This window comes from Bactrocera dorsalis, chromosome 4, assembly GCF_023373825.1.
Source record: "Bactrocera dorsalis isolate Fly_Bdor chromosome 4, ASM2337382v1, whole genome shotgun sequence".
Classification (NCBI taxonomy): Eukaryota; Metazoa; Arthropoda; class Insecta; order Diptera; family Tephritidae; genus Bactrocera; species Bactrocera dorsalis.
In genome coordinates this window covers 7,293,374-7,320,050 of record NC_064306.1, presented here as the reverse complement: position 1 = coordinate 7,320,050, position 26,677 = coordinate 7,293,374, and the positions used below count along the sequence as shown (strand labels likewise).

Here is a 26,677-nt window from a genome sequence, read left to right as displayed (position 1 = left end):
TCGTTCCTTTAAGATACAAACAATAATTTTATTATGACAACATTGCATTGTTATTTTTGATTTAAAATTTTTTTTTTTAATAATTGCTGCTGATTTGGGTTTTTTGTAATTTTTTGGCATTTATTATTTGCGAAATAGGTTTGTTGTATTTGAGACGCAGTCAGCTCGTTAGTTTGACTTGACAGTTTATTGAATTGCTCGTAACCGTGACAATTGAAACACACAAGTTACACATAAAACTTGCGAAAATCAATGCTGAAATGCTTGTGCGACTATTTAAGAATTCTTTCTACAATAGTGACTAGTGTAAACTATTTTTTTTTGCGTGAAATGTCAATAAGTGCAAAAATTGAGATTGAGTTGAAACAAAATACAATGACTTGTCAAAATGGTAAACGCTGTAAAATATCTAACATGATGTTTACATCAGCATGTGCTTTTAATAACTTATAGATGCTTAACTTGAGAAATTAACTGCATAATGTTGAAATTGAAAAAAAATATTACATGCTTGTAATTAATTATCAAATAATTAATATGCAAAAAAGATAGCTGAAGATGCAATAACAAGCTCCATATTTGGCTGCAAATAGTAGCTAAGCGGTAAATCCATAAATGACAAATTGCGCAGCTACCGATTGTGCCGAACTTGCATTTTACGCAGATCTTTTACTTTTCTTCAAATATTTCTAAACTTAAAAAAACGCGTTTACTAAAATGTGTATAAAAGATACGCTTTTTGTTCTATACATACATGATTATATGTATTGGACATACAAAAATATGTATTTTTATATTATTATATACATATATACTTACATACATATATGTATGTACACTCACTGTGAGACGTACAAAATATCAATCTATGTACTCATGTATTGTGTAACCTTGGCTTTTTATTGCACAGATATTTCGCATACTAATATTTTATTACTATTTGCTGCGCATTTAAAAGCACTTTTCCTTTTTTATACAGTCTATTCATTCTATATTGCTGAATTTTGTACTAAGCTACTTTTCGCATTTTATATAATATGTACATATGTTTATATATTTTTCGTATGTATACAGAAAAAATATAATTCTAAGTTTTACAAAATGTGACGCCTTATATTTGAGAGTAGTTTTTTGTTAGCTTATCTTATCTAGCAACGCATACAATGTGTATTTATCTGCTTATGGCAGCGAGAATTAAAAAAAAAACCGATTAAGTTCCAAAATTGTTTGTTAAAGTTGGAGAGGTGTTAAGCATATCAATGGCTAGATTTTTGTTGTTGTATTCTACTAGTTGACTTATTACGTGTTATATTATAAATGGTTAAGTCTGTATGCGTGTATGTATGTAAATTGTTATATATTTTTTATATGTCGCGTAATAATTTCGTGTGTGCGACATTATGACAGCTATAGCTTGGAGAGTTATGCCTTGTGTTTTTTTTCGTGCAATTACCCGACTACTTACTGGTAAACATAAGTTTCCTTATTGGTTTCGGTTAAAAATTATCATGTGTGCTAGGGTTGCAAATATGTCATTAAAGAATAATTCATTTAAATTATTTTTGTTTGTAATCCCGAAAATCTTAATTAAAATAATATTTAAAAATTAATTTTTAAATTTATAATCGAAAATCACATTTTTAATGCAAAATTGTTTAATCAAAAAACTCGCAATACTTGTGTAGACTTAGATAAATATAATTAGTGTAACTGGTCAATTTAAGCATAATTTTTCATATTTCATAGCATACCTTTTGTAAAAATTTTGCTAACTTCTATTATTCTCTCGTATTTTGCAGAATGTCGCCGGATAATCCTACTCAGATTTTAACCACACATGATTTGACCAGCTTACGTACCCTACAGCGTGTGATCAACACCAACAATAACAATACAGCTGTTGACGACAACGTCAATTATAACAGCCACGGCCACAACAACAACAATACTACCCGCAATCACAATTTCAATCTCAGCCACAATAGCAATATCATCACAAACGGCATACATAATCATCACAACAACAGTAACGGCAACGCCAGTGGCGGTAATCTTGTTTTCTCCACCATCCCACTCGACGGCCACGCCCTGTTCATCCAACCATCGCACCTGTTGCCCGCGAACGCTGCCGCTTCGCTTACCAGTAAGGGTTTGCAACAGGCTACGCAAACGCGCGGCCTGGTTACAGCAGCAACAAATGGTTTACGCACCGTTAATAGCATTAACCATAGCAATATTAGTCCCGCCGTCAGCAACGCTACCACCTTTATCAGCAGCAGTAGCAACAGCAGCAGCAACAACAACAACAACAGTAATAACAGTTTAAACAGTTTTCTTGCCAAAGCAACCATACTGAGCGCAAATCTCAGTAACGGTAAAGCGGGCGGCAAAATCTTCAGCACCGGTGGCACAACTTTCAGCAGCAACACTAATAACATGCCCACCACATCCAAATATGTTTTATTACAGCCCAATGGTAATGGACAGTTTACCACCTACGAAGGTCCAACGCCAGCGGCGGCAGCAGCCGCGGCAGCAAACGGCAATGTGGCAGCGCCCAGCGTAGGCAACATAGTGTTGCTTGCCACCGAACCAATGGACTTGAATGGTAGTGCCGCGGTGAGTGGTGATGCCACTGCTGTTGGGCGTGTCATTGCCACAACGACGAGCGTTACGGGTGATAATGATGAGGAGCTGCGATCATTAGCGTGGCTGAATGACAGCAATTTGATTAAAGGCATAGTGACTACGAGTGCGGCGGGTGGTGCCGCCGGTGCCAATGTAAAGCGTGGTGGAGCAGCGAATAGCGGCAATATTTGCATAGTAAGCGCTAGCAATGCGCATGAGCTGATCGAGGAGCTGCCACATCATGTAGGCAGCGAAGAGGTGACCACCACCACGCCCAGTGGCAATGTCAGCACTACTAGTGCTGGCATAAGCAATAATACAAATAATAACAACAACATCACTACACCAACTGAGCTGAAAGCCAGCACACAAATAACAGCGCTTAGCGTTGGCGATCTGCAGCAACTCAAGCGTTTCGGCAATATAATCACAACTGGTACACCGATCACTTTACTGCCACAGCACGACGGCACAGCTGCTGCTGCAGGTGGTAGAAAAGATGAGCCGGCACACATTTTCGGCAATATTAGCGGCATTAGTGCCACGACTACGGTGCATATGGGACCGAGCGGTACCACTACCGTGGTCGAGTACAAATCGAACGGTAATATACCGACACTACAGCCGAGACAACTACTCAGTGCTGCCGGTGTTGGCAATGTCAGCAGTGGCACCACTATAACGCCGACAAATTTAAGCAGCAGCAGCAACAGTAGTGCAAATAATAACAGCAATAATATAAATTCTAGCAACTATGTGCCTTCTTCACCTTCTTCAACTCACAGCACCCATTCAATTGTAGCCAGCACACCCGCCTCCGCCGCTGCTTCAAATCCTGCCGCACTATCTGTTTCCTACTCGACGGCGCCCTCCACTCAGTTGAGCGTTGCCGGCGCCAATAACGGTACGACAGTGCTTAGCCTGTCGAAACAATTGACAACGCTGCCGGGCGGTGTTGTTACGGTTACCAATGGCAACGGCACGACTAACACAATTTATCAAGGACAACAACAGCAGCAGCAAAAGCAACAAACTGTCGCTAGTAACAACAACACAAGCAGCGGTAGCAGCACCTCCAGCACCACACATCACCCGCACAAGAAATATTTGCGCGAAAAGATGAACGTGCTGGATCATGGCGGTGGTGGTAGCAGTAGTGGTGGCGGTGGTGGTGTTATCGCCAACACAACTGCCAACAATGTCAACAGCACCAATGGCGCTGTTAATGCCACAACTTCTAACATAACCGTAGTTGCTTCGCCAGCTTCTTCGAGCAGTTCGTTTTCCTCGTCCGTCTCAGTGTCATCCAGTTCATCGTCCACGGCCGCCGTTAACGGTGGTAATAGTCCAGTTTCTAAGTCATTCTATGCTGGCGCAGCCAACAACAGTCACAACACCAGCGCTGTTAACGGCAGCAGCAGCAGCAGTAGCGGTGCCATAAACTACTCCAGCACGGCGAATACAACGCCGACAGTGGTGCTGGGCAGTGTATCAGCAGTCGCCACAAATAGCGTGCACACGATCACCAGCTCCCCGGTGGCAGCGGGTGTGCCGCCCACATACGCCATAATGCAGTACCAAAGTGTGGCGTAAGTATAAAATATTTATTTATTTATCATTTTTACTTTGCATTTTCAAATAATTGTAAATAAATTACTTGTTTACATACAGCTCCTCACCTAGCATGTCCTCGCCAGAACCAAATAATTCCAAAGAAATGTATCCACTTATTGCACCTCAGCTACAGCAACAACGCAACTCGATGCGTTCGCCCACCTCCTATTCTAGCTATGATAATGACTCATTGAAAGATTTCGAAATATCCACCAATGGCTCAAGCGGCTTGAGCCGCAACAATACCAGTACACCACAACATCAAATGCACCAGTCCACGCAATCGCAACAACTGTCGTCTTCAGGTTCGTCGGCATCCTCGAAGAATAGCCATAACGGCAGCACTGGCGGCGGTGGTGGGTCAAATTCGAACGGTGCCGTCACACCACAAAAGCAAAAGCATCCGAACAATGTGCCCTACGATCCGTTCGTGCACACACACAACAAACCGCCCTATAGTTTTAGGTGAGTGATAGAACGGGAAAGACTTTAAGTAAAAATTTATATTTTGTATTTTTTGACTTTTTAGTTCCTTAATATTTATGGCCATTGAGGGCTCAAACGAGAAAGCTTTGCCCGTTAAAGAGATCTATACTTGGATTATGCAGCATTTTCCGTATTTCAAGACAGCACCAGCCGGTTGGAAGAACAGCGTACGTCACAATTTGTCCTTAAACAAGAGTTTTGTGAAAGTGGAGAAAGCGCCGGTGAGTTTTGCACAATATCTTTTATTATTTTTATATTATAGGGTAAATTAAGTTAGCCAATAAGTTTGTTACACTTACAAGGAAATATCGGAGAAGAACCTAAATCAAATATCTAGTTGATCAGTCTGACGAACTGAGCGGATTTTGTCATGTCCATCTGTATATACACGAAGTGCCTAAGTTTGTGAGATAACGATCTGAGACGTCCTTTCCGGTGATATCGGACCACTATAGCTAGTTGCCATACAAATTGACCGCTAAAATTCTAGATATCTTTTTATATTCTTTTTTGCTATAAGAAATACACCTGTGAGGGGGATTTATAGCTTCGGGGCAGCCGAAGTTTACGTATTTTCTTGTTTTATATAAAGTTTGCAACTTGCTATAAAAAACGGAATTATTATAAATATCTAATTTCATTGCATTTCTTCCGTAGAATATGGGCAAGGGCTCGCTTTGGCGCGTGGAACCACAACAAAGACAAAATCTCATACAAGCGCTAAATCGCTCACCATTCTTCCCCAACTCGGCCGTCGATAAGTCGGCATCGCTCAAGAGCCCTGGCGGCAATGACTCACTGGTTGGCTACGATACAGTCGACAGTGTAGGCAGCAGCGGTGGCGGTGCCTGCAGTCCAGCGCCTAAATCAAACATAAATCCGCGTATTGATCCGCGATTGTATCCTAAATTGTCAAAAGTTATTGGTGGGCAGGATGTGCCCGACGAAGACACTCCGTCCGACTATAGTACAACAAATCATAATAACAATTTGAATAATCACAATAGCAACAGCAACAACAAATATAACACTTATAATAGCTCACCAGTGCAGCAGAATGGGGTCAGTGGCGGTGGCACTTCCATATTGGGTGCTTTTAGCAGCTACGAAAGTATCGAGCGCTTGGCACGCGACTGCGGCGCTGATAGCATCGACGATGTAAACGCTGCAACGGCAATGTTGGCGTTGAAACATGGCCCTAAGGTGTTTGCAGAGACCTTCCAGAATGGGTAAGTTGTGCGCGCACATTGCAATGTTGGAAATATTAAAATATATATTTTTCCTTTCGTATGTAGTGCGCCCGTTATAACATCTTCACCAAGTGAGGATCATACCTACTCTGCAGGTGGCGGTGCAGGTGGTGGCGCTGGTGCCAACAGCGGTTCCACAACACCAGTAGCCAATGGCAATATGGCACCATTAGCCTTGAATGGCAATACACAGTATGCCGTTAATGGTGCACAGCAGCAGCAAAATGGTTGCAATGGCGATAATCAAAGCAATTACACTTCCTCCGATGCGGCATACGAGAGCAGCGAAGATAAGTAAGTGTTGATTGACAAAATGCAGCACTATTTCTAGTAACTCGTATTTAATTTGTTATGATTTTCTTCATTCCACTTTTTTTTGCAGCAATAACATCACGCCCGAAGAGTTGGAGGATCAACGGCGTCAACGTGAGGGCGTCGATGCATTGCTCTCGCTCTCACGTTCCTCCGTTGTCGAATCGCCAACAAAGCGACCGTCATCGACCAGCGTCGAAGAAGAACACCTAACCGCCTGCCTTGAAAACAACAAAGTCAACAACAATAATAATAGTCATTTTACCAATGGTAACGGTAAAATGGCATTACTTACCAGTGCGGTCGCCTACAGTCAACAACAGCAACATCATTTGTACGAGGACAGCAGCAGCTTTCATTCGCCCAGCTATTATGGCACGGCACACAGTGGACCACACCAATTGCATCACCATCTCGGCTTAGGCGGTGGCAGTGCACAGCGTAAAATCAAACCCTTGCGTAGTCTGCGCACAAAAATCAAGCGCAAAGCGCCATGGATGAGCAAGGCACGGTGAGCGACAGCTTTTGTGTGTAAGTGGAAAAATGTACGGAAATAAGTAGTGCAGGAGTTGGGGGGGTTGTGGGGACAAAGAATGAGTTTATGCTGGGCATATAAAGACTATACATACAATAATGTATGTAATTTTAAAAATTTACAAACAGTGCATATATTTAGGCTTTGTGAAAAAACTACAAAATAATTTAAGTGTTATACGTAAGCAACAAAAAGGCGAAAAGTAGAAGAGCAATGCGTTTAACGTTCTGGTGGCCCTTACGTTCAATTTGAGTAGCATTTGTTTCATTTTCTCAATTAATTAAGACTTCTGACACACAAAACTATTACTAATGACTGCTTTTTTACTTTAAAATTTGCTTGGATAACACAAATTAAATTAAAGAAATATTTTTTTTTGTAACTGCATAGATAAAGTGCAACAATTTGAACTAAAATTCCGAAATATTAAAAGGGCAATTCGTTTCAAAAACCGCAAATATTCAGTACCTAATTTTAAGCAAATTTTTAGTAGATAGCCGATTGCATCGTCCTGACTTGCAGCCTTAGGCACACACTTACACATACACATACCAGTTAATTTATCTTCAATCTAAGCCCCAACTCTAATTCACAATTTTTATTTCCATGTGAAAAATTCTATCTGATTTAAAAAAAAAAACGTTAATGACCATGCAAATACATACTTTTTGGCATTTGCCAAGTAAAGTTTTACGAAAATGTGAAAAAAACATACATATATGTTTTTCAGACTGCGAAATAATACGTTAGACGGTAATGCTAACAATTCAAACGATTTCTGTTCGACGACGCCTGGTAATTTCAATTCAGCGCTTGCAATAGTAAATTTTATTTAAAACTCACTGCACTTACGTTAATAATTTCAAATTTCAAACAACTTCTTTAGTGTGCTTACAAATTATATTACTAAAGCGAAGCTTTTGCTGATAAAAAGAATGAAACATGTTGTATTTATGTACAATAAGTGTTGCAGACAAGTTTTAATGCAAAAACTTTCACCTCACGTGCAATAAAGCGCGCAGAATATGAGTGAAAATACAGAAAATGCTACCAACTTGTTATTCAGCGTGCTGAATATCAATTAAAATACCAATAAGTGCAGAATTAAACTTTAAAAGCCAAAATCTGTATTGAACGTAGTAACAGACGCGCTGAATATAAGTGAAAATACAGAAAACATGTAATACTCGCGCGCTTAATACCAATGAAAATGGCGAAAATGTTAGTAAAACATTACACAGCGTGCTGCATATCAATTAATACGCTTAACGTATTAATAAATGTGGTAAATATGCTAAAATCATTGCTAAGCGCTTAGAATACGGGAAAATAGTATTAATATATTATAAAGCGCGTTAACATAACAGAAATTGCTTTCAACGTTATATCAAGTTCGCTAATTATGTTGGAAGTACTGAGAAATGTTTCGGAAATGCGATCAATTTATCATTAAGCGCGCTAAATTTAAATACATGTTTCAAAAAATATTTTTTTTTTATAAATTATGTGATGTTGAACAGATATCATAAGTTTATTGCGGCAGAAATGTCATAAACGTCCGCTAAAATTGCTGGAAATTGCAAACAAGTTTCCATATAGTGCGCTGAATACCTTTGCATTGCATAAAAAATGTAAGCAATACAATAATCATGATCATTACCTTTAAACTCTTATAAAGAGGGTTTCAAATAATTTTTTTTGCACGGCGCTGAATACCAATTCATTGCTCCAAAGTTGTAAGCACTTACTGCTTCTATAACTGTGCGTATTTCGCTTTCTGAATAACCTTTAAAGTCTTCTAATATCTTTAAATTAGTTTGTATTTATTTATAAGTTACTTTGCTTCCAATTTTAAAATGTTATCTCTTTTTCTGATTTCTTAAAGAAATTGCAATGTTTTATGCCAAACCATAGTTTTATGCAAAGCGCTATGCGAATTGTTTTTTCGCACGCTAAAAATAATTACTCTAATAATATTAAAATAAAAAAAAAATCGCAAATTTGTTTGTTGAAAATTTTTCAATAAATAATTTTGCTTTTTAAATAGCTTTTAAAAAGCTCATACGAAACATTTTAAGTTTCGAGTTTAATTTTATTGTATTTAGTTTAAAAAGCAAAAACAAAAAGTGTAACGTTTAATAAGAAAAAGTAGCAAAAGAAACTAGCAAATCAAAAACACAAAAATATTTAAGTGCATATTAAAGTTTAGCATTTAAGTTAGAAGGTATAGACACTAGACAGAATAAGTATGTTATGAAAGGCGAGCAAAATGCAACTTTAAAACGCAAAATAAATTCACTTCAAGTACCTTTTTAGCAAAAAGAATATAATATAAAATAATTAACTAATTGCAAGTATAAAAAATATTGATTGCTCAGTTTGTAACAGCTGAGTTGAGTTAAAAAAATGATTATAAATTAAATATTTTTAATTGAAAGCTTTATGCCGCCTTTTAATTACCAATTTAATTGTTTACTATTACACTAATTGTTTATAGCGTATGAAAGTGAAAAGCGCAGCAAATCAAAATATAAAAACCAAAACAAAAAATGTGAAAAAACAATTGACAACAAAGTAACGGAAGAAAGTGTAGCAAAAGCAGCAAACTGTTAAGCAAAAGCAAATGTTAAAAGTGAATATTATTTGTTAGAGCGTTACTAAGCGAAAGCGTGCGTTTGTAAGCGTTGCAACTAAAACTACAATTTACTTAAGCCTATAGACAAAACAGTAGTCTTAAAGATTATAAATATATATATACATGCATACATATAAACATAGAGAAATATGTTAAGTGATCATAAATGATAAGTGGTCATCAATGATAAATGGCAATATTAATTGTACGTTAATAATAAAACTAGCATAATATATATAAAACACAAATACATATATACAAACACACTTATATACACATACATACCATATAAGCATACACACAAACACAATCCAATTTTAGACAACTATACTAAACTAGTGTATAATGACGCCTAAACACCTAAATGTAGGCAATAAAAAATGTTGAGTTTTTACTGTATACAAAACACTTACTACAAACATACATATGTACATCGTACATGGTGTGTAATGCTATATAAGACAAACTTAAAGATATCAAATGTGTGCAAGAAGTAACAAGCTATCACATACATACATATATACATACTTATGTATGGAAGCAAGAATGTCAAAAGTTGTAAATAATTACCAAATGAGTCTACCGTAGACAACTGTAAATGCTATGTATGTGTAAAGTTAGAAAAAAGCCGGACAATCCAAAAAACTAAAAAATGTTTGAAAAAAAACAGAAAAATTTATAAAAAACCACGATTCTTATACAAATTGATAGTGAAAAGCAGCCGCTTATTCCACGTGCTATTTCAAAATTAACCTTAAAAATTGAAAAACAAAAAACCAAAAGAAAAACATTGAAAATTCTAAAAACCAAAACCCAACTATCAACACTCAATGTGTTAAGGCGCCAACGCTCGCAATTGGTTGGACTTGCTGGTATATTTTTTAAATGTAGTGAATCAGCAGTTGGACTGGCTGACCTAATATATAAATTTATTAAATCAATTTATACTTTTAGTTCAATAAAAATGTTTTTTTGAAAAAAACTTGTCACAATTTATGTTTTTTTTACAGAAATTATATATTTCTTTTTTACTACAACATTACTGTGTGAAAATGAATATGTGTGAATCTGTTCTATAACCGTTTGCTGCTTAACTTACATAAATATGTAATTATGTAAACATGCTTAAATTTGTAACGTTTTTGAAGTTGTTATTGTATTTAAAAAGTGCTTAGTGAATATTTTCAAAATTAAAAAAAAAATATTTCAAAAATTTCAAAATTTTGAAAATGGTGAAATTTATTCTAAATTTGTATTGCGCTTTTCAACTAACATTACAAGCGTATTTCGCTGTTGCTGAATTTAATTTTGCTTGAATTTTAATACTGAAATTTGTAGTAAATTACTTGTTGAATTCATGGTTTATAACACAAAAAGTTTGTTTAAAGTTGTAACAAAGAAAAATCTTAATAACTGCGTAGTGTACACTGTTGGAAAAAATTTATTGAAATAATTTGTAAGCACATGTTTCATGCAGATTCCTGAGACAGCAAATACCGGAAATGTCATGAAAATGCGTTTTAACGCCATTGATCGCAATTCAGCGCGCGCTGAATGAGCTTATAACAGTTTAAAATGTAGTTGTACAAGTTCGCGTAATATGTACAGCATTTTTGAGGACTTCAAGTAACTTAGTTATCAACAAAAATAACAAAAAGTGCAAGTAGTGACCAGCAATGTCACGAAAATGAGTTTTAACGCAATCGTCATCAATTCAGCGCGCGCTGAATTAGCTTATAACAGTTTAAAATGTAGTTATACAAGTTCGCGTAATATGTACAGCATTTTTGAGTACTTCAAGTGACTAAATTATCAACAAAAATAACAAAAAGTGCAAGTAGTGACCAGCAATGTCACGAAAATGAGTTTTAACGCAATCGTCATCAATTCAGCGCTCGCTTAATTAGCTTATAACAGTTTAAAATGTAGTTCGCGTAATATGTGCAGCATTTTTGAGGACTTCAAGTGACTAAACTATTATCGATAATAAGATAAAGTAGAAAAATACGTTTGCATTAGAAGCGGCTGATAAAGTGTGTCTTAAATTTCAAGCAAATTTCTCTAAAGATTCAATAACAATACATATTATAAAAAATGCGGTAAAATTCTTTATTTAATTAAAATATAATTTTTTATTTCGATTTCCATTTCTACTTTCGAGCGCAGCGCCTTAACTTAAACATGTACTACTACAAAACAACAATTCTTAAGCCTACTCAATTAAGCCTTACTTAAATTTAGTGCTACTCTAAATATTTGATTTTCATTTTTATACACAAAAGTGAATATATGTATGTAGTTATATATGTACTATAAAAACATGTTTCTTATAATTAAGACTTAGATAAAGATTTTATTTTAACGGTAAACCGAAACAAATCAAATATTTAAGGCCTACTAAAGAAAAACTGCATGGTTGCATAGTAATTTTAGAATTTAATTAGTTTCCGTAAGCATTGCCAAAACTTTTTGAAACTTTTCTATGAAAAATTTGCCACAAACTTATACATTAAAGAAAATCAATGTATTTTTTAAGTGTTATAACTTTGTGTAAAAGTTGAACAAACGAAAGCTTTTGCCACAAATGATATTTCAACTCTTAAATCCCTGCAACCATGTCAGCGAATACTTACTTGTATGTATGTATATTTTTTAAACTTAAGGTGATGATCTTAAAATTCAACCAAAAAATACTTATTTTTTAACTTTACTAACACTTAATGATAAAAACTGCAAAACTTTATAAGAAAATTTGAGAATCTAAATGGAAAATTCTGAACTAAAGGAAAGTGCCTATATACATATTTATGTCATTATTATTAATTAATATTATATTATATTGTGAAATAACTCAACTTTAAATGAAATGCAAATGCAACAACATAAAACCCAAAACAATTTATACATACTTACATACATACATACATACCTACAACATAAATATACATATATATTTAAATAATATTATTCTACATACAATATCAATTGCAAATTGAAACAAACAAACAAACAAACATACATACATACCTATTTCATACAAATTTATGTAAGCGATCAATTTAAGCGTTTTAGTAATATTAAATGTTTATGTCGATAAATATTTTCGCAAAATTGAAAAATTAATGTGAAGCAATTAAAGTTTAAATCGAAAAGTAACAAAAACAAGAAATTTGCTAAACTTAGCGCACCAAAAACAACAACAAAAAAAATTGATAGTTATGGTACGTAGCGCAATGCGTAAGCTTAGCATGAAAAATGCGAAACAATTTAAATTTCGAAACGCAAATCACAGTAGTTTGATAGCATGTAAATTAAATGGCGAAAAAGTAACATACTTATATACAAATGAAATGAGTGTAAACAGACAGTCCACTAAATCGTTAGAAGAGTTTAAACAAAAAGTTATCCTGTCTTATCAATGATTCTTTGTAAAAGAAGCAAATGAAAGTGCAAAACCCATAATTTTTAACAATTAGTAATAGTTTATGAAAAATATGTCATACTGCTTAAAAAATTTATGCTTACACGCACATTTTTGGAATTTTTAGTTTTACTAATTGCTAAAAGCATTTGTTTTTATCTGTTAAAGAAATTGTTATTGTTAAACCTGTGCAATTCCGCGCTATTGGATTTTCAATTTTTGAACCCAAATAATTTTTACGTCTTAAATGAATTTCTATACTCATAAATTATTATTTTTTTACACCTCCGCAATATTGTAATTCAAGTATTTATTAGTTTTTTTTACTGTTAAAGAATTCTTAAAACATTCATTATGGCTAGTACTTTCAAACGTTTGAATTGTTTTTAATTTCTTAAAACTTTTTTAAATATTTTAATATTTTGTTTTAAAATTTCTTTCAGCATCAAAATTTTTTCATTAAATTTTTTTAATTAATAATTTTTTTTATTCTCTTCTAATTTTTTGTATATATTTTTTCATTTTTATTCTCTTAATTTTTATTCTCTTCTTAATTTTTATTTTATTCTTATTAGTTTTTTTATATTTTTTATATAATTTTTTAATTTATTTTTCCTTTTTATTATTGTTTTTGTTTAATTTTTTGTATGTTTTTAGTTATTTTGTACTTAATTAATTTATTTTTTATGTATTCTTATTTCTTATTTATATTTTGTTTTCATAGTTTTTTGTTTTAATAAGTAATCTCTTTAATTTTGAAAAAAACAAACAGGTTTTCCAAATCAAATTAAAAAATATCATCTACTACTTGCCTATATCAAAATCTTTATGTAAGAAAACGCCATGAATTTGTAATTGAATTTCCAAAAAAAAAAAATCCAAACGTACATTACCAAATAGTAAGCGAGCTATGTAACTAGAACTATGACTAAAAATGGTTTCCTAATGCTAATGAATATTATCAGGACCGACCGAACTTCAGTAATACAATACAAAAAAAAAACTATTTAAAGAAATATTAAAAAAAAAATATAATATAAAAAAATAAAAAGAAAAATGAAATGCCAGGCTTTCATAACTTAATGCTAAAGTAACTACAATAGAAAATACACAAAATGCAAACAAATAAGCAAAGAAACATACCAACATTTCCCTTTGAGTACACTTGAGAACGTATCAGCAAATAATATTAAACAAATAAAACAAATTTAAAAGTAGTTGATAAAAATTATGCAACTCTGAAAATAAAAAAGGATAACTGCAAGGGTTTGCTAAAGATTTGTACAGATTTATAGCTTAAAATTTAATCATGACTGAGAAAAGTAATATATATAAATATATGTGTGAAAGAATCAAAGAATGAAACAAAAGATCGGAGAATTAATCAAATATTTAACTTAGCAAAACTGTATTTAATTAAAAGAAACGTAATTATTTTAAAAGCCAATAAATTGCAAGCATTCGTACACAAAAAGTTATAACAATTGAATTGTGTTAACGCTGCTATTTTAAAGTTTATTGAAACAATTTATTTGCTGTGCAACTGTTGCTCAATATTAAAAGCTATTAATTTGCTATATTATTTGTATTGGCATTAATTAAAAACAAGAAAATTGTTAAATAAACAAAAAAAGTGATGAATTCAAATGTAAACAGTTATCGATTTAAAAGAAATATCGATATGGAAATGCCTGCTTGCTATGGCGCAATAGCAATCAGCTGCTTAAATGTAAATAAAGCCATGTGCTCAGTTAAAAATATAGTCAAGCAAAAGTTTAGCTAACCAATCTTACGATTTTAAATATTTTTTGTTAATTTAACGAATTATTATATTTAAAAGGTGAAGCAGTGTTGCAGGAGGTATAAAACTGAGAAGCAAAGAAAACACCACACAAATGTAAGCGAATGTATGTAAGTTAGGCGCCCGCCAATCTCCATGGCAGAGTATAGGATTCGTAATGAAAATGGAAAACCAAAATAAATGAAATGGCTAGGAATGTAATGTGTATAAAATAATAATGTAAACAAATGATACTGAAAATTAGCGAAAATTATAAATTTATAAAACAAAAGAAAAAACACAAAAACTTAGCAAATGACAGTAAAGTAGGTATAAAAAAATGTTATAAAACAAAAAGAATAATAAAAACATAAAATAGTATAAGTATAAGGAAAAAATATCACAGATATTTTTAGTGCAATATATAAATATATATACATATATATATATATGAAAAAACTATATTATATTATATTTGAGAAATTTAAAATAATTATATATACAAACAAACAAATAAAGAAACAAAAATATATACTTACTAAATAGCGAGCTATGAGATAATACGGATCTAAAAACAAAACTAAAATAAAGAGACAAAGTTGAAAAATCACTTTAAAATTAAAATAAAAAAAATTTGTTTTACTTTGCAATTTAAGGTAAGTATTGGTAGGAATATATTTCAGCTTTAATTTGCAACCTGTTTTGCAAAAGTTATGTTAATTATATCAATAAAAAATTTATTAAAAAAAAAATTGTCAAAAAAAAAAATTTTATCAAAAAAAAAATTCTATCAAAAAAAAAAAATTTTATCAAAAAAAAATTTTTTATTAAAAAAAAATTTATCAAAAAAAAATTTAAAAAAAAAAGTTTATCAAAAAAAATTTTTATCAAAAAAAAAATTTATAAAAAAAAATTTATCGAAAAACAAACTTTACAACAATAAATTTTATAAAAAAGTAATTTTATAAAAGAAATTTATAAAAAATTCATCAAAAAAAAATTTTTATCAAAGAAAAAATTTTTATAAAAAAAATTTTTATCAAAAAAAAAATTTATCAAAAAAAAAAAATTTTATCAAAAACAAAAATTTTATAAAAATAAAATTTTTATCAAAAAAAAAAATTATCAAAAAAAATTTTTATAAAAAAAAATTCATTAAAAAAATTTTATAGCAATAAATTTTATAAAAAAGAAATTTTATAAAAAAAAATTTATCAAAAAAAAATTTTATAAAAGAAATTTATAAAAAATTCATTAAAAAATTTGTTTATAAAAAAATTTTATAAAAAAGAAATTTTTATCAGAAAAAAATAATTTAAAATAATTTATTGAAAATTTAAAAATATTTTTTTAACAAATTTTTTTATTTAAAAAGTTATTGAGAAAAATTATTGAAAAAGTTTTTATTAAAAAAATTTTTATTGAAAAAGAGATTTTAAAAATATTTTTATAAAAATTTTTCTATAAAAAAGTATTTTATTAAAAATAATTAAAATATACATAATTTTTCTTTAAAGAAGCGATTTTGCTAAAATTTCCTTGAAATAACGATTTTCTCATATACACAAGCTAAAATGCTAATTTGCATTAGCGTCATCCCGCTCAACGCGGATTTCTGCATTTTTGCCAAAGTTAAAAATTAACAGAAAACACCAGGCGCCCATAACGCAGCAGGAGGTGGCTGCCATGTTATTAACATTTCCATTAACATGCCCTGCTGTAGCCACAGAATGTTACGGAATAACATTAGCAGAAAATGTTAGTTAATAACATAGCAGAGAATGCTAAGAAATAACATTAGCAGGGAATGTTAGTTAATAACATAGCAGTGGAATGCTAAGGAATAACATTAGCAGGGAATGTTAGTTAATAACATTAGCAGTGGAATGCTAAGCTGTAGCCAGAGAATGCTAATGAATAACATTCTGCAGCCACTGTAACAATTTCTGGTACCAGAGAATGTAATAACATTGCAGTCACTTGCTGCTGCATTGTGTATATGGAAAATCGTGACTTCGTGAAATTTTAACAAAATTGGTACTTTAATGAAAAATTCTCTAGAATTTTAATAAAATGATTATTTTTTAAATAAAGCTTTTTAATAAATATATTTTAATACATTTTCTATATTTTTTTATAATAATTTCCTTTTTTATATCTATTTATACATTTTTTGATAATTATAATTTTTTAATTTTTTATTGATGTTTTTTTTCCAGTCTTTTTATAAATCTGAAAAAGGAAAATTTTGTAAAATATATATTTTTTTAATAAATACTTACTTTCTGTTCTAATCCATATGCAATAAAAACAACTGTTGTACTTTATTTTAAATTTAAATGCCTTTTAAGCTTTTATTTATTTTCATGTATAATTTTCTTTGTTTGTGTAACATTACGCTTTTGTTTTTTTATTTATCAACTGCACGTTGTTGTATTTTAAATCGCTTATATCTAAAAATGTACGGTATGTGGTATTGTATATATTTAATATGTATGTATGTATGCATGTAAATCAGTAATAGTATAATTAATAATCGTATATAGTAAATGGTATGCAATGTATATGTATGTATAATATAATATTATTTAATAGAAGGTATTATAAGTAAAATACATAATACAAAAAATTAAATATGTATGCATGTATGAAATCGGCAATTAGAGCGCGCGCTTTTGTTTCATTTTTCTTTAAAGCATTTTCGATTTTTTCGAAACTACATAAGTTGACAAGTGTTTTATTTTTATTTTTGAATTCAGCAGATGCAACGCATTTGGTTAGGGTTGCGATCATCAATCAGTTTAGCTTGGAGATCAACAACACTTTTTAAATTTATTTTTTTTTACTCAATTATGCGCTTCAATTTAATGTTTTATTTAATTGAATTTTTATTGAAGCTCGTTTTTGAGTTTATTTAAATGCAATTTTTGATATTTATGGATATTTTTTAAGTTTTATAGGTAACAAGAACTGTATGTTTTTCTAAATTTGATTTGTTCATATATTGACTTTGTTGAATTGAATATTTTATATATTTTTAAGTAAAAAAAAAATTAAAAAAGTTCGTATTAATTTAAATTTTCATATTTTCAAATAATTTTTTGACAATTTTCATATTTTTAAATGATTTTAAAATATTTAATTTATGGCATATATCCATTCAATGTTATATAGAAAATTAATTTTTCAAATTATTATGAAAAAATTCCTACAAATGTATGACTAAGCTTGCGAACTTGCTTTAAATACAGTTTTTTACATTTTTGACATTGTGAACAAACATTTTTCTGACATTATTATTATTTTGATTTTTAATTATCTTGTTCCTCTGTATATTTTATCACTACCACACTCTTTTCGCTACGCTCTAATGCTACATACATATGTATATGAAAGTTAATCTAGTACAATTATGTTGCAAAAATTTCTGTATGCTAAACAGACTTTTCATATTAATATTTATTTTATATGATTGCATTTCATTTTCATTTTGTTTTTGTTTTTTTTTTCTATATTTATATAACAGACAAAAAATTTGCATTGCATTAATTTGACACACATAAAAAGTGCATTAGAATGTATTCATTGCGAAATGCATTTATATAACTAAATTAGTAAAGTAAATAAGCGAGAGAGAGAAACGCAAAAATTAGAATTATAATAAAATTTACATACAACTAAAGAAGAATGCACGCCTAAACGACTTATAAACTAGTGCAGACATTAACTGCTTCGCAAAAGTTAAACAATTCCGAAATGCGCAACGCTTCGGCGGAATATGCGCTGCCAGTCAGCCAGCCAGGACCTACAAGCAGTTCGACACCGACATTTGCTTGCCAAATATCCAGTATTATCAGTAATTTCAAAACCCTTTTCGCCTGCTCCACACGCTGCATCTGGCACCTTGCAATTTCATGCTTGCAACCTTACACTCACTCAATACAATAAATCTGTCTTCTGCGCACCCTCGCTGTACGCAATGGTGAGATCATCGTTCGCTGGTTTTATATACTGCAAACTCTCCGACTCTTCGGTGTCATCAGCGTCACCATTGCTGTTCGAAACGCCATTACTCTGTCCATTCTGTGTGGCTATATTTTTGACGGTGGTGCCGCCGTTCGTTGTGGGCGTTGAGGTGTTATTAAAGGCGTGATGACCATTACCATTAGGTGCACGCGTTACGCCCAGTTGAAAGAGACTCTCGATGGGCGCTTTCACAGGCGTATAAAAACCAAGTGGTGCTGAACCTGCATATAAACACCAAGTGGTTGATTGGGGGAGAGAGAGAAAATGAAAATTTGTAATTAGCAAAAGTAAGGGTAAAATATATGTTTGTCGTATTTAGAAATAACAAATTATATAAAATACTTAATAAATATAAGTGATGGTAAAGGATAAATTGTGACACTTAAATGCAAAGGAATTTGGCTGTTACTTATAAAAATGTTGTTGCATGTCACAGTGCGTTCGTATGGCATGTAGCATGTGTGAGGACTTGTTGACACTTTTATTGTTGTTGGATTTGTTTGCAAGATGATTTTATAGCTAATATTATAAAAGCCATTCACCATTCGGTGCTGTCTGCATGCATTAGAAAATGAAAATAGCTCATACTTTTTCATTATTATTATAGTTTCTACTACTACACTAAATAATAAAATAGAAAAGATTTCCAATCACCAGTCAAGCAAAGTGCATATGAAAAATGTGCCACATGTTAATCAGCTGCGGTTTTTAGGTCTACTGCTAAATACTTTCTATTCGCCTGTTTTGGTTTTGATTCATTTCTTTCAAGAAATTTAAAGCGTATAAAATATGGTCATGTTGATTAATAGCAGTTGTTTAAAAATAAAAAAATATAAAAAAATAGTTACATGTTCTGGTTTTTGAAGTTGTTTTCACTTAAATTGATTTAACTCGGTCATTCCCGTGAAAATTCTTTCAAATTGAACAATACCAAAACACGTGTTTTTGTGTACACAAGCTATCAGAGATAACAATAAACGATTAATTTGGGGCAAATCGATAATAAAGTTCATTACGTAAACGTAAGCTCGCTTAGAAACAAGGAAAATTAAATAAAATAATTGTGATATAAACGTAAGTGTAAGCTCGCTTAGAATCAAGGAAAATTAAATCACATAATTGTGTTGAAATATATGTATATAAAAAAAAATATATATGAAATAAAAAAAAAAATATATATGAAATAAAAAAAAAAATAAATAATAAAAAAAAATAAATAATAAATAAAAAAATGAAAAGCATATACAAAAATTTGGAAATTTGATAAAAAACAAATTTAGTTTATTAACAAAAAATAAAACATTTAAAAGTAATATTGAAATTAAATAAATACAACAAACAAAAAAACTATTAAAAATTAAAAGTATAAGATAAATAAATTTAAAACAAAAAAATTTTTATTAAAATAATATTAATCCAAAAAAATTATAATAATAAAGATTTATTTATTAAAAAATGAATGAATAAAAAATAAAATCAATGAAAACGAACTTCAAATAAATTATAAATTTTATTGTCTTAAAATTTAATAAAATATAATTAATTGTAAAAAAAATAACAAAAATCTATTTATTAAAAAAACCAAAATTAAAAAAATATAAGAAAAAATTAAGTTAAAAACATAAATAAAAAGTCATTTATTCAAATTTTAATTAAATAAATATTTAAAAAATTAGGAATAATAACTAAAGAAAAAAAAAAATAAATTAATAAAAACATACATAAATAAATAAATGAATAAAAAGTAAGTAAAAAAAATTAAAAATTAAAATAATATAAAAAAAATAAAAAATTAAAAAAAAAAACTTAATAATTAGAAAACAATAAGAAATAATAATGAAATAAAAATTAATAAATTATTAAAAACATATATAATTGAAAAAAATGTGGCTAAAGTAAAAAAAAAATTGTTTTAAATTTATTTAATATTTTTTTTTACTTTCAATGTCACTATAAACCAGAGAAATGTAATTCCAAAAAAAATATTCAAAGAAGTAAATAGCTCATCAACAACAGTCCAAAAATTTTATACCAAATATTATTTGTAAAAGTATGTCCGAAAAAAAAGTATGCCCGATCACTTTTATGGGCACATCATTTAAACTTTTCAAAACATGGTACTAATTTTTCTAAGAAATTAAAAAAAGACAGCATAGTTTGTTAGAGCTTCAGATTATTCATGGTATTACCAAAAGTCCTCAAACAAAAAATATGACAAATATCAATTATGTGTTCAATAATATAAAATTGTAACTGCTGTGCTCTGTTGTTTATCGGGTTCTGCTGATACAATGAAGTAAGCTAACTACTTTCTATGAAATTATAATGTTTATAAATCGTCGTTGAAATCTATCATTCATAGTTCTAAGTATTTTCAGCTGCCTAGCAAAGTTCCCTTTGAAACTAGCTAAGTGATTTTTACAATTTCTACTAAAATCTATAAATGGCATGCAATACAATGAAGGTTCGTGATTACAAGACATACGTTTTCTTATAGTAATACAACTAAGCATGCAAATGAATTAGTATTAGTGACACATTACAAATATACATATTTAAATTGTTAATAAAGTGTTGAAGACGAAAAATTGCATTTTTGTTAGTAATACATAGATAGTAATTTGCTTGCTAATGAGTAATTGTTAAATATAAACCGGTTAGTTACCTCAACTCAAACAGAATTTTCAAAACTGGCCCAACACACGTACACACAATTCGTAGTTTCAAATTTTAGTTATAAAAGTCAATTTTTTTAATTTTCTATTTTTTTATGACAGTAGCTCAACATTCACTACTTATTGCGCACATTTTTGCGTTTCGAATTCGAGGTTAAGCAAAAAAGTGGAATAGCAGTTGGCATTTCACGTACTTTGATCGGTTACTCATTACGCTTCCGCACATAACGTGAACGCGTAAACGTGCTTACGCCACGTCTAAGGTGTTGTATGCGTTTATTGAACAGCTGTTTTTTATTTACCGTTGAAAACATTGCGAATTGTGTGTGTTGTTTATATATATTTGTAATTCATAGCTTGTTGCAGGTTGCATTGTTGGTTGTTGACGCGTGTGTATGATTTTGTAAAGCATTAGCGTTAATTAAACGTAAGTTATAGCGACGCATAATTGCATTATACGCGTTATGTTTTTTTTTTTGTATTTTTTATTTATGTATTTTTAGTAGTATATAAAAACATTTTTGGCAGTTTCAAGTAATATTATAATTTTAGGTGGTTGTTAGCAGTTTTGAGCAGATTTACTGTCGAGTACTTATAGTTAGCGTTTAGTATTAGGTAGTTAGCAAAGTAACGGTGCTGTTGGTGGGCATGTTGGTTTGGTTGTACGAGTAGCAGACTTTCGAACGGGCGTACGGGCAGGCAGACAATTTAAATAGCTTTGGTAGTATTAGCGTTTATTGTTGTAAAAATTGATTTTTTTTTGGCATTTACGGAGTTTCGTAAAATTTGTGTATTATTTTGTATACGTTACTTTGTTCAAATAAATGTTTTTTTTTTTTGTTTATTTTTCGACATTTAATGTTAATCGTTTTTAATTCAACGCGCTTTTTCAGTTTAGGCACACTTATACAAACGCATTATAAATATTATTTCGTTAATTTTTATTTAATTATTTAATTTACATCTGCAAAAGATTCATAAAGAGTGAGAAAAATGTTTGATTAGGTTTTGAATTAGAGCAATAAAGGAGTAGGGTATGAAAATGCTGTATACTGTAGGCATAAAAATCACAATTTCAAGCGAAATTCAATCAAATTCATAATACTGATGTAGAATGTGGAACAATAAATTGCCAAAATATTAAAAGCAAAAAAATAATATCTTTCATAACAATTTTTTTTTTCGAAATTTAAATAAATTAACAATAAAATTTAAATTATATAAATAAAAATGCATAATAAAATGTAAAAAAAAAAATAATAATAAATAAAATAATAAAAACAAAAAAAAAAACAATTAAAAAAATTAGAATTATAATATGTTTAAATTTATATTTCTCTATTAACACAATTATTTATACAAGTAAATTACTATTAAAAAAAATAGAATAAAAACAACTAATTTAAAATCAAATCTAAATTATAGAAAAAAAAATTTAAAAAATTTAAATAAATAAAAAATAAAAAAAAAAAAAAAATAAGTATAAATGAATAATAATAAAAAGTAAACAAGTAATAATAAATTAAATAAAAAAAATCAGAATTAAATTTAAATTTATGTATATTTCTCCAATAACACAATTTTTTAATTATTTTTAATTATTATTAAAAAAATTAGAATCAAAAAAGTAAAAAAACAAAAAATTTATTTAAAAAAATTAAGTATAACATTAAAATTATTTTTATTAGCAATATGATGTTATAATGTTATAAACATTATTTACAAAAGTTAAATTATGATTTAAAAAAAATTAATTTAAAAAAGTAATAAAAATAAAAAAAAATATGTTTATAGTTACTATTTTTTATATTGAATTGAACGTTCATTATGAATGCCTGTGCTCAAAATTGTGACTTTTTAACAGCAAATAATATTTTAGAAATTTAGAAAAAAAAATATTTTAGCTTATAAAACAAATCGGGTATGCTTTTATAACAAATTAATAATACATTTTTTAGTATGCATTTAAAAACTTCATCAAAGAAAAACAACAACAAAAACTAGTGAATGAATGTGCACGTGTGTGTGTGTATGTACATAATATATGCTTGTTTAGCAGGTCCAGCGCCTTTAAGTATGCATGTTTTCGGAGCATTTTTGTTTACAGTTGGTAATGCCGTCAAACGATTTATTTACAGTTGATAGGCAGCAAAGTGTAGACGCGTTTTTTTACAGTTTTTAAGCAAGACAACAACAACAAATTTTAGCGAAACTACATAAAAAATATAAGTATAGTATATACATACGTACTTCTATAATGAGAGGTTGAGAGTGTTGCGATCGGGATTCTTTTTAAAGGATATTCAATGTCCTTCACGTAAAGGACATATTGTTTTTCATACAAAATACTATATGACTGGACTTTATTGGTTTATATAATATAAAAAAATTGTGATACTTTTATACTCTTTGACGGTTATCAAAATAATTTTATAATTTCATGATTTTCATAAAAATTAATTTTAGTTAAAGATTTTAAAAAATGTATACTTGTTTTTTATTAAAAATATACGTCATTAACTGCATTCTATTATTAGTTGAGTTATTTTCTGTATTAAAGCACATTACAGTCTATTAGGGTTTTATTTTTGCAAGCACATTATGTTACAGAATGGTGTGAAGATTGTTTGCTTTCAAGCCCACGATGTTTTAGACAAATCTCGGGAATATGGTATGAAATGGAGTTATAATTTTTATAGCCTTTCACCATGATTGAAAAACATTTTTGTAAAGAATATGGGGAGTATTGTAGAAATATGAAAATATACATACATACATACATACATACATATGTATGATACCGAATACCTCCTAAAGCAGAGAAAACTCTTCAGCAGATATCGATTGAAACAAAAAAAAAAATAAAACCGAAAATGAACAAGTTTGATTAAAAATATTGTTCAAATTTAGCTAACAAAGTCTGAAAGCTTCGTAAAGCCGTTAATAATGACACAGGGTCGCATGGACCCGAGATTAATGCATTAAAAAATTATTAAATTAACATTTGAATTAATTAGTTTTATTCTACTTTTAAAATTTTCATCCCATATAGCGGATTGAGAAAAAAATGATAATCCTAAAAATCGGTTTAAAAATTTTAATTTAATATTTTAAAATTAAAAAAAAAAAAAAATAATATTAAAAGAATATAATAATAATATTTTTTTATAAAAATTTTTATTTTAAATGATAAATTAAAAAAGAATAATGCATCGGTACTTAAAAATTTTCGTTATCAATTTTAGGCATAACGTTAAAAAATTTAAAAGCTTTCTAATCACCAATTTTGTTTGAAATTTAATAAAAATTGTTTTAGAATTTACATTTTTTTGCCTTTACGTACTTCGGGTTCTACTATTTCGGTTATCTTTTGAAAAGGAATTTTTATTAAATTATAATCAACTACTTCAACACTTAGTGTCAAATTAATACTTTTTTTAATTAAGAATTTAATATTTTTTGAAAATTGAATTTCTTATCCAATATTTTGGGGTCAAATATTAAATCAATTTTAAATTTAAAAAAAAATCAATTTTTAAATAGGAATGAAGAATTGAAATTTTTTTTAAATTAAAATTTTAAAATTAATTATAAGTTTTGGGATTGAATATTCAATTTTGTGATGAAAATTTAATTTTCAAAACAAAATCAATTTTAAACTTTCAAAAATCCCAACTATAAATTGATAATTCTTTTGAAAATCAAATTTTAAACTAAAAAATTTTGAAAATTGAAGTAAATCTTTTTTTTTGAAAATTAAATTTACAATTTTTTAATGTAAAAAATTTATTTAAAAAAATTTATCAATTTATAATTCCGATTTTCAAAACAAAATCAATTTTAAACTTTCAAAAATCCGAACTATAAATTGATAACTTTTTTGAAAATCAAATTTTAAACTAAAAAATTTTGAAAATTGAAATAAATCTTTTTTTTGAAATTAAATTTTAAATTTTTTACATTAAAAGAATTAATTAATTAAATTAACGTAAAAAATTTATTTAAAAAAAAATTATCAATTTATAATACCGATTTTCAAAACAAAATCAATTTCAAATTTTCAAAAATCGGAACTATAAATTGATAACTTTTTTGAAAAAATTTTGAAAATTGAGATAAATCTTTTTTTTTTGAAAATTAAATTAAAAATTTTTTAATGTAAAAAATTTATTTAAAAAAAAATTTATCAATTTATAATGCCGATTATCAAATTTGATTTAATTTCTTTTTTTTTGAAAATTTAAAATATATTTTTCTTAGAAAATTAAATTTTTGTTCACAAAATTCAAATTAAAAATTCAATCAGAAAACTGGAATTAAAAATAGAAAATGTAATGTTTAACCCAAAAAAAAAATATTCGAAATCCTGCTTTAAAAGATATCAAGATAAAGGAACCGTTAACTCTAATAACTACTTTAGCACAATATTTCGCAATCGATATCTGCCAAGTTGATAAATATTACCCACAAGCTTTCTACACCAAAGCGCATGGAAATTGTATAGCAAATATTAAAAGAAATCAAGAAAACTGAAAAGGAAGAAAACATAAAGACTTTACACATTATTTTTCACGAGTAAACAATTTACAAAGCAGGCTGACAGACAGTTGGGCGCACACACACGAACTCAAACATAGTACAGGGTGTTGCCGGGTATGCGCGAACGCAGCAAAGTGGTAGAAGCAACTGGCAGGGAGAATGGTGAGCTAACTGCGCCCGATGCCGCTGGTGACGGCGGCAAGTTGGCATTGGCAGAATTATAGTTGACGCGCGTTTTGGATGCGTTAGCGCTAGCATTGTTGTTGCACAGGTTTTGGTTGGCCTTAAATGGTGTCGGACGCAAATATTTGGCAGTACTGTGTTGAGCATTGCCAGCAGTTTTATAATTTATGTTGGCAGCTGCAAAGCTATTGTGGCGCGTGCAATTCGCTGCGGAAAATGATGAATAAGAATAGAAAGTGGTTGAAGAAGTTGCAGTGTGCGAAGAAGTAGAAGTGAGACTAGTATTAGTAGTTTGGTTGCTAATAGTTGGTTGTTCGTTAAGTGTGGTTTGGGTGCAAGTATTGCTTATTAGTGTTGTTATTGTTGGTGTTATAGTTGTAGGTGCGATAGTAGTTGTAGTAATAGTGGTGTTGTTCTTGTTTTTGGTGTTGGTGCAAACTGTGCGCGTGTGCAACGTGGACGGCAGCGCAACGGCGCTTGCGCTGTCTTGGTTGTTAGTTGTTGTAGTTATTGTTTTTGTTGTTGTGGTATTGTTTTGGCTCTCTGTGTGTTGCATACTATTTGCTTGCACACTATTGGTATTTTCATAGCAA

General features: G+C 29.5%; 2 protein-coding genes across 10 annotated transcripts in view; one reads left to right on the top strand and one right to left on the bottom strand.

Annotated features, from left to right (window-relative positions):
* LOC105232156 (putative uncharacterized protein DDB_G0277255) overlaps window positions 1–15,105 on the top strand; it is a 67,081-nt gene extending 51,976 nt beyond the window's left edge. For 4 of the 5 annotated variants that reach the window (XM_049454568.1, XM_011213771.4, XM_011213770.4 and 1 more), the window contains exons 2-7: window positions 1,800–4,217; window positions 4,300–4,707; window positions 4,772–4,949; window positions 5,386–5,957; window positions 6,024–6,272; window positions 6,361–15,105. In XM_049454568.1, the coding sequence (XP_049310525.1) occupies window positions 1,801–4,217; window positions 4,300–4,707; window positions 4,772–4,949; window positions 5,386–5,957; window positions 6,024–6,272; window positions 6,361–6,805 (4,269 nt within the window). In that variant the 5' untranslated portion in view covers window position 1,800 and the 3' untranslated portion in view covers window positions 6,806–15,105. Of the gene's footprint in view, window positions 1–42; window positions 392–1,799; window positions 4,218–4,299; window positions 4,708–4,771; window positions 4,950–5,385; window positions 5,958–6,023; window positions 6,273–6,360 lie in introns of those variants that run through there. The other variant, XM_011213772.4, reaches the window with a different exon arrangement.
* Window positions 15,106–16,978: 1,873 nt separating this feature from the next.
* LOC105232155 (uncharacterized) overlaps window positions 16,979–26,677 on the bottom strand; it is a 91,790-nt gene continuing 82,091 nt past the window's right edge. For 2 of the 5 annotated variants that reach the window (XM_049456291.1, XM_049456293.1), the window contains one exon: window positions 22,190–22,326. In XM_049456291.1, the coding sequence (XP_049312248.1) occupies window positions 22,316–22,326 (11 nt within the window). In that variant the 3' untranslated portion in view covers window positions 22,190–22,315. Of the gene's footprint in view, window positions 18,909–22,189; window positions 22,327–25,921; window positions 26,292–26,677 lie in introns of those variants that run through there. The other 3 variants (XR_007422730.1, XR_007422729.1, XM_049456292.1) reach the window with 3 other exon arrangements.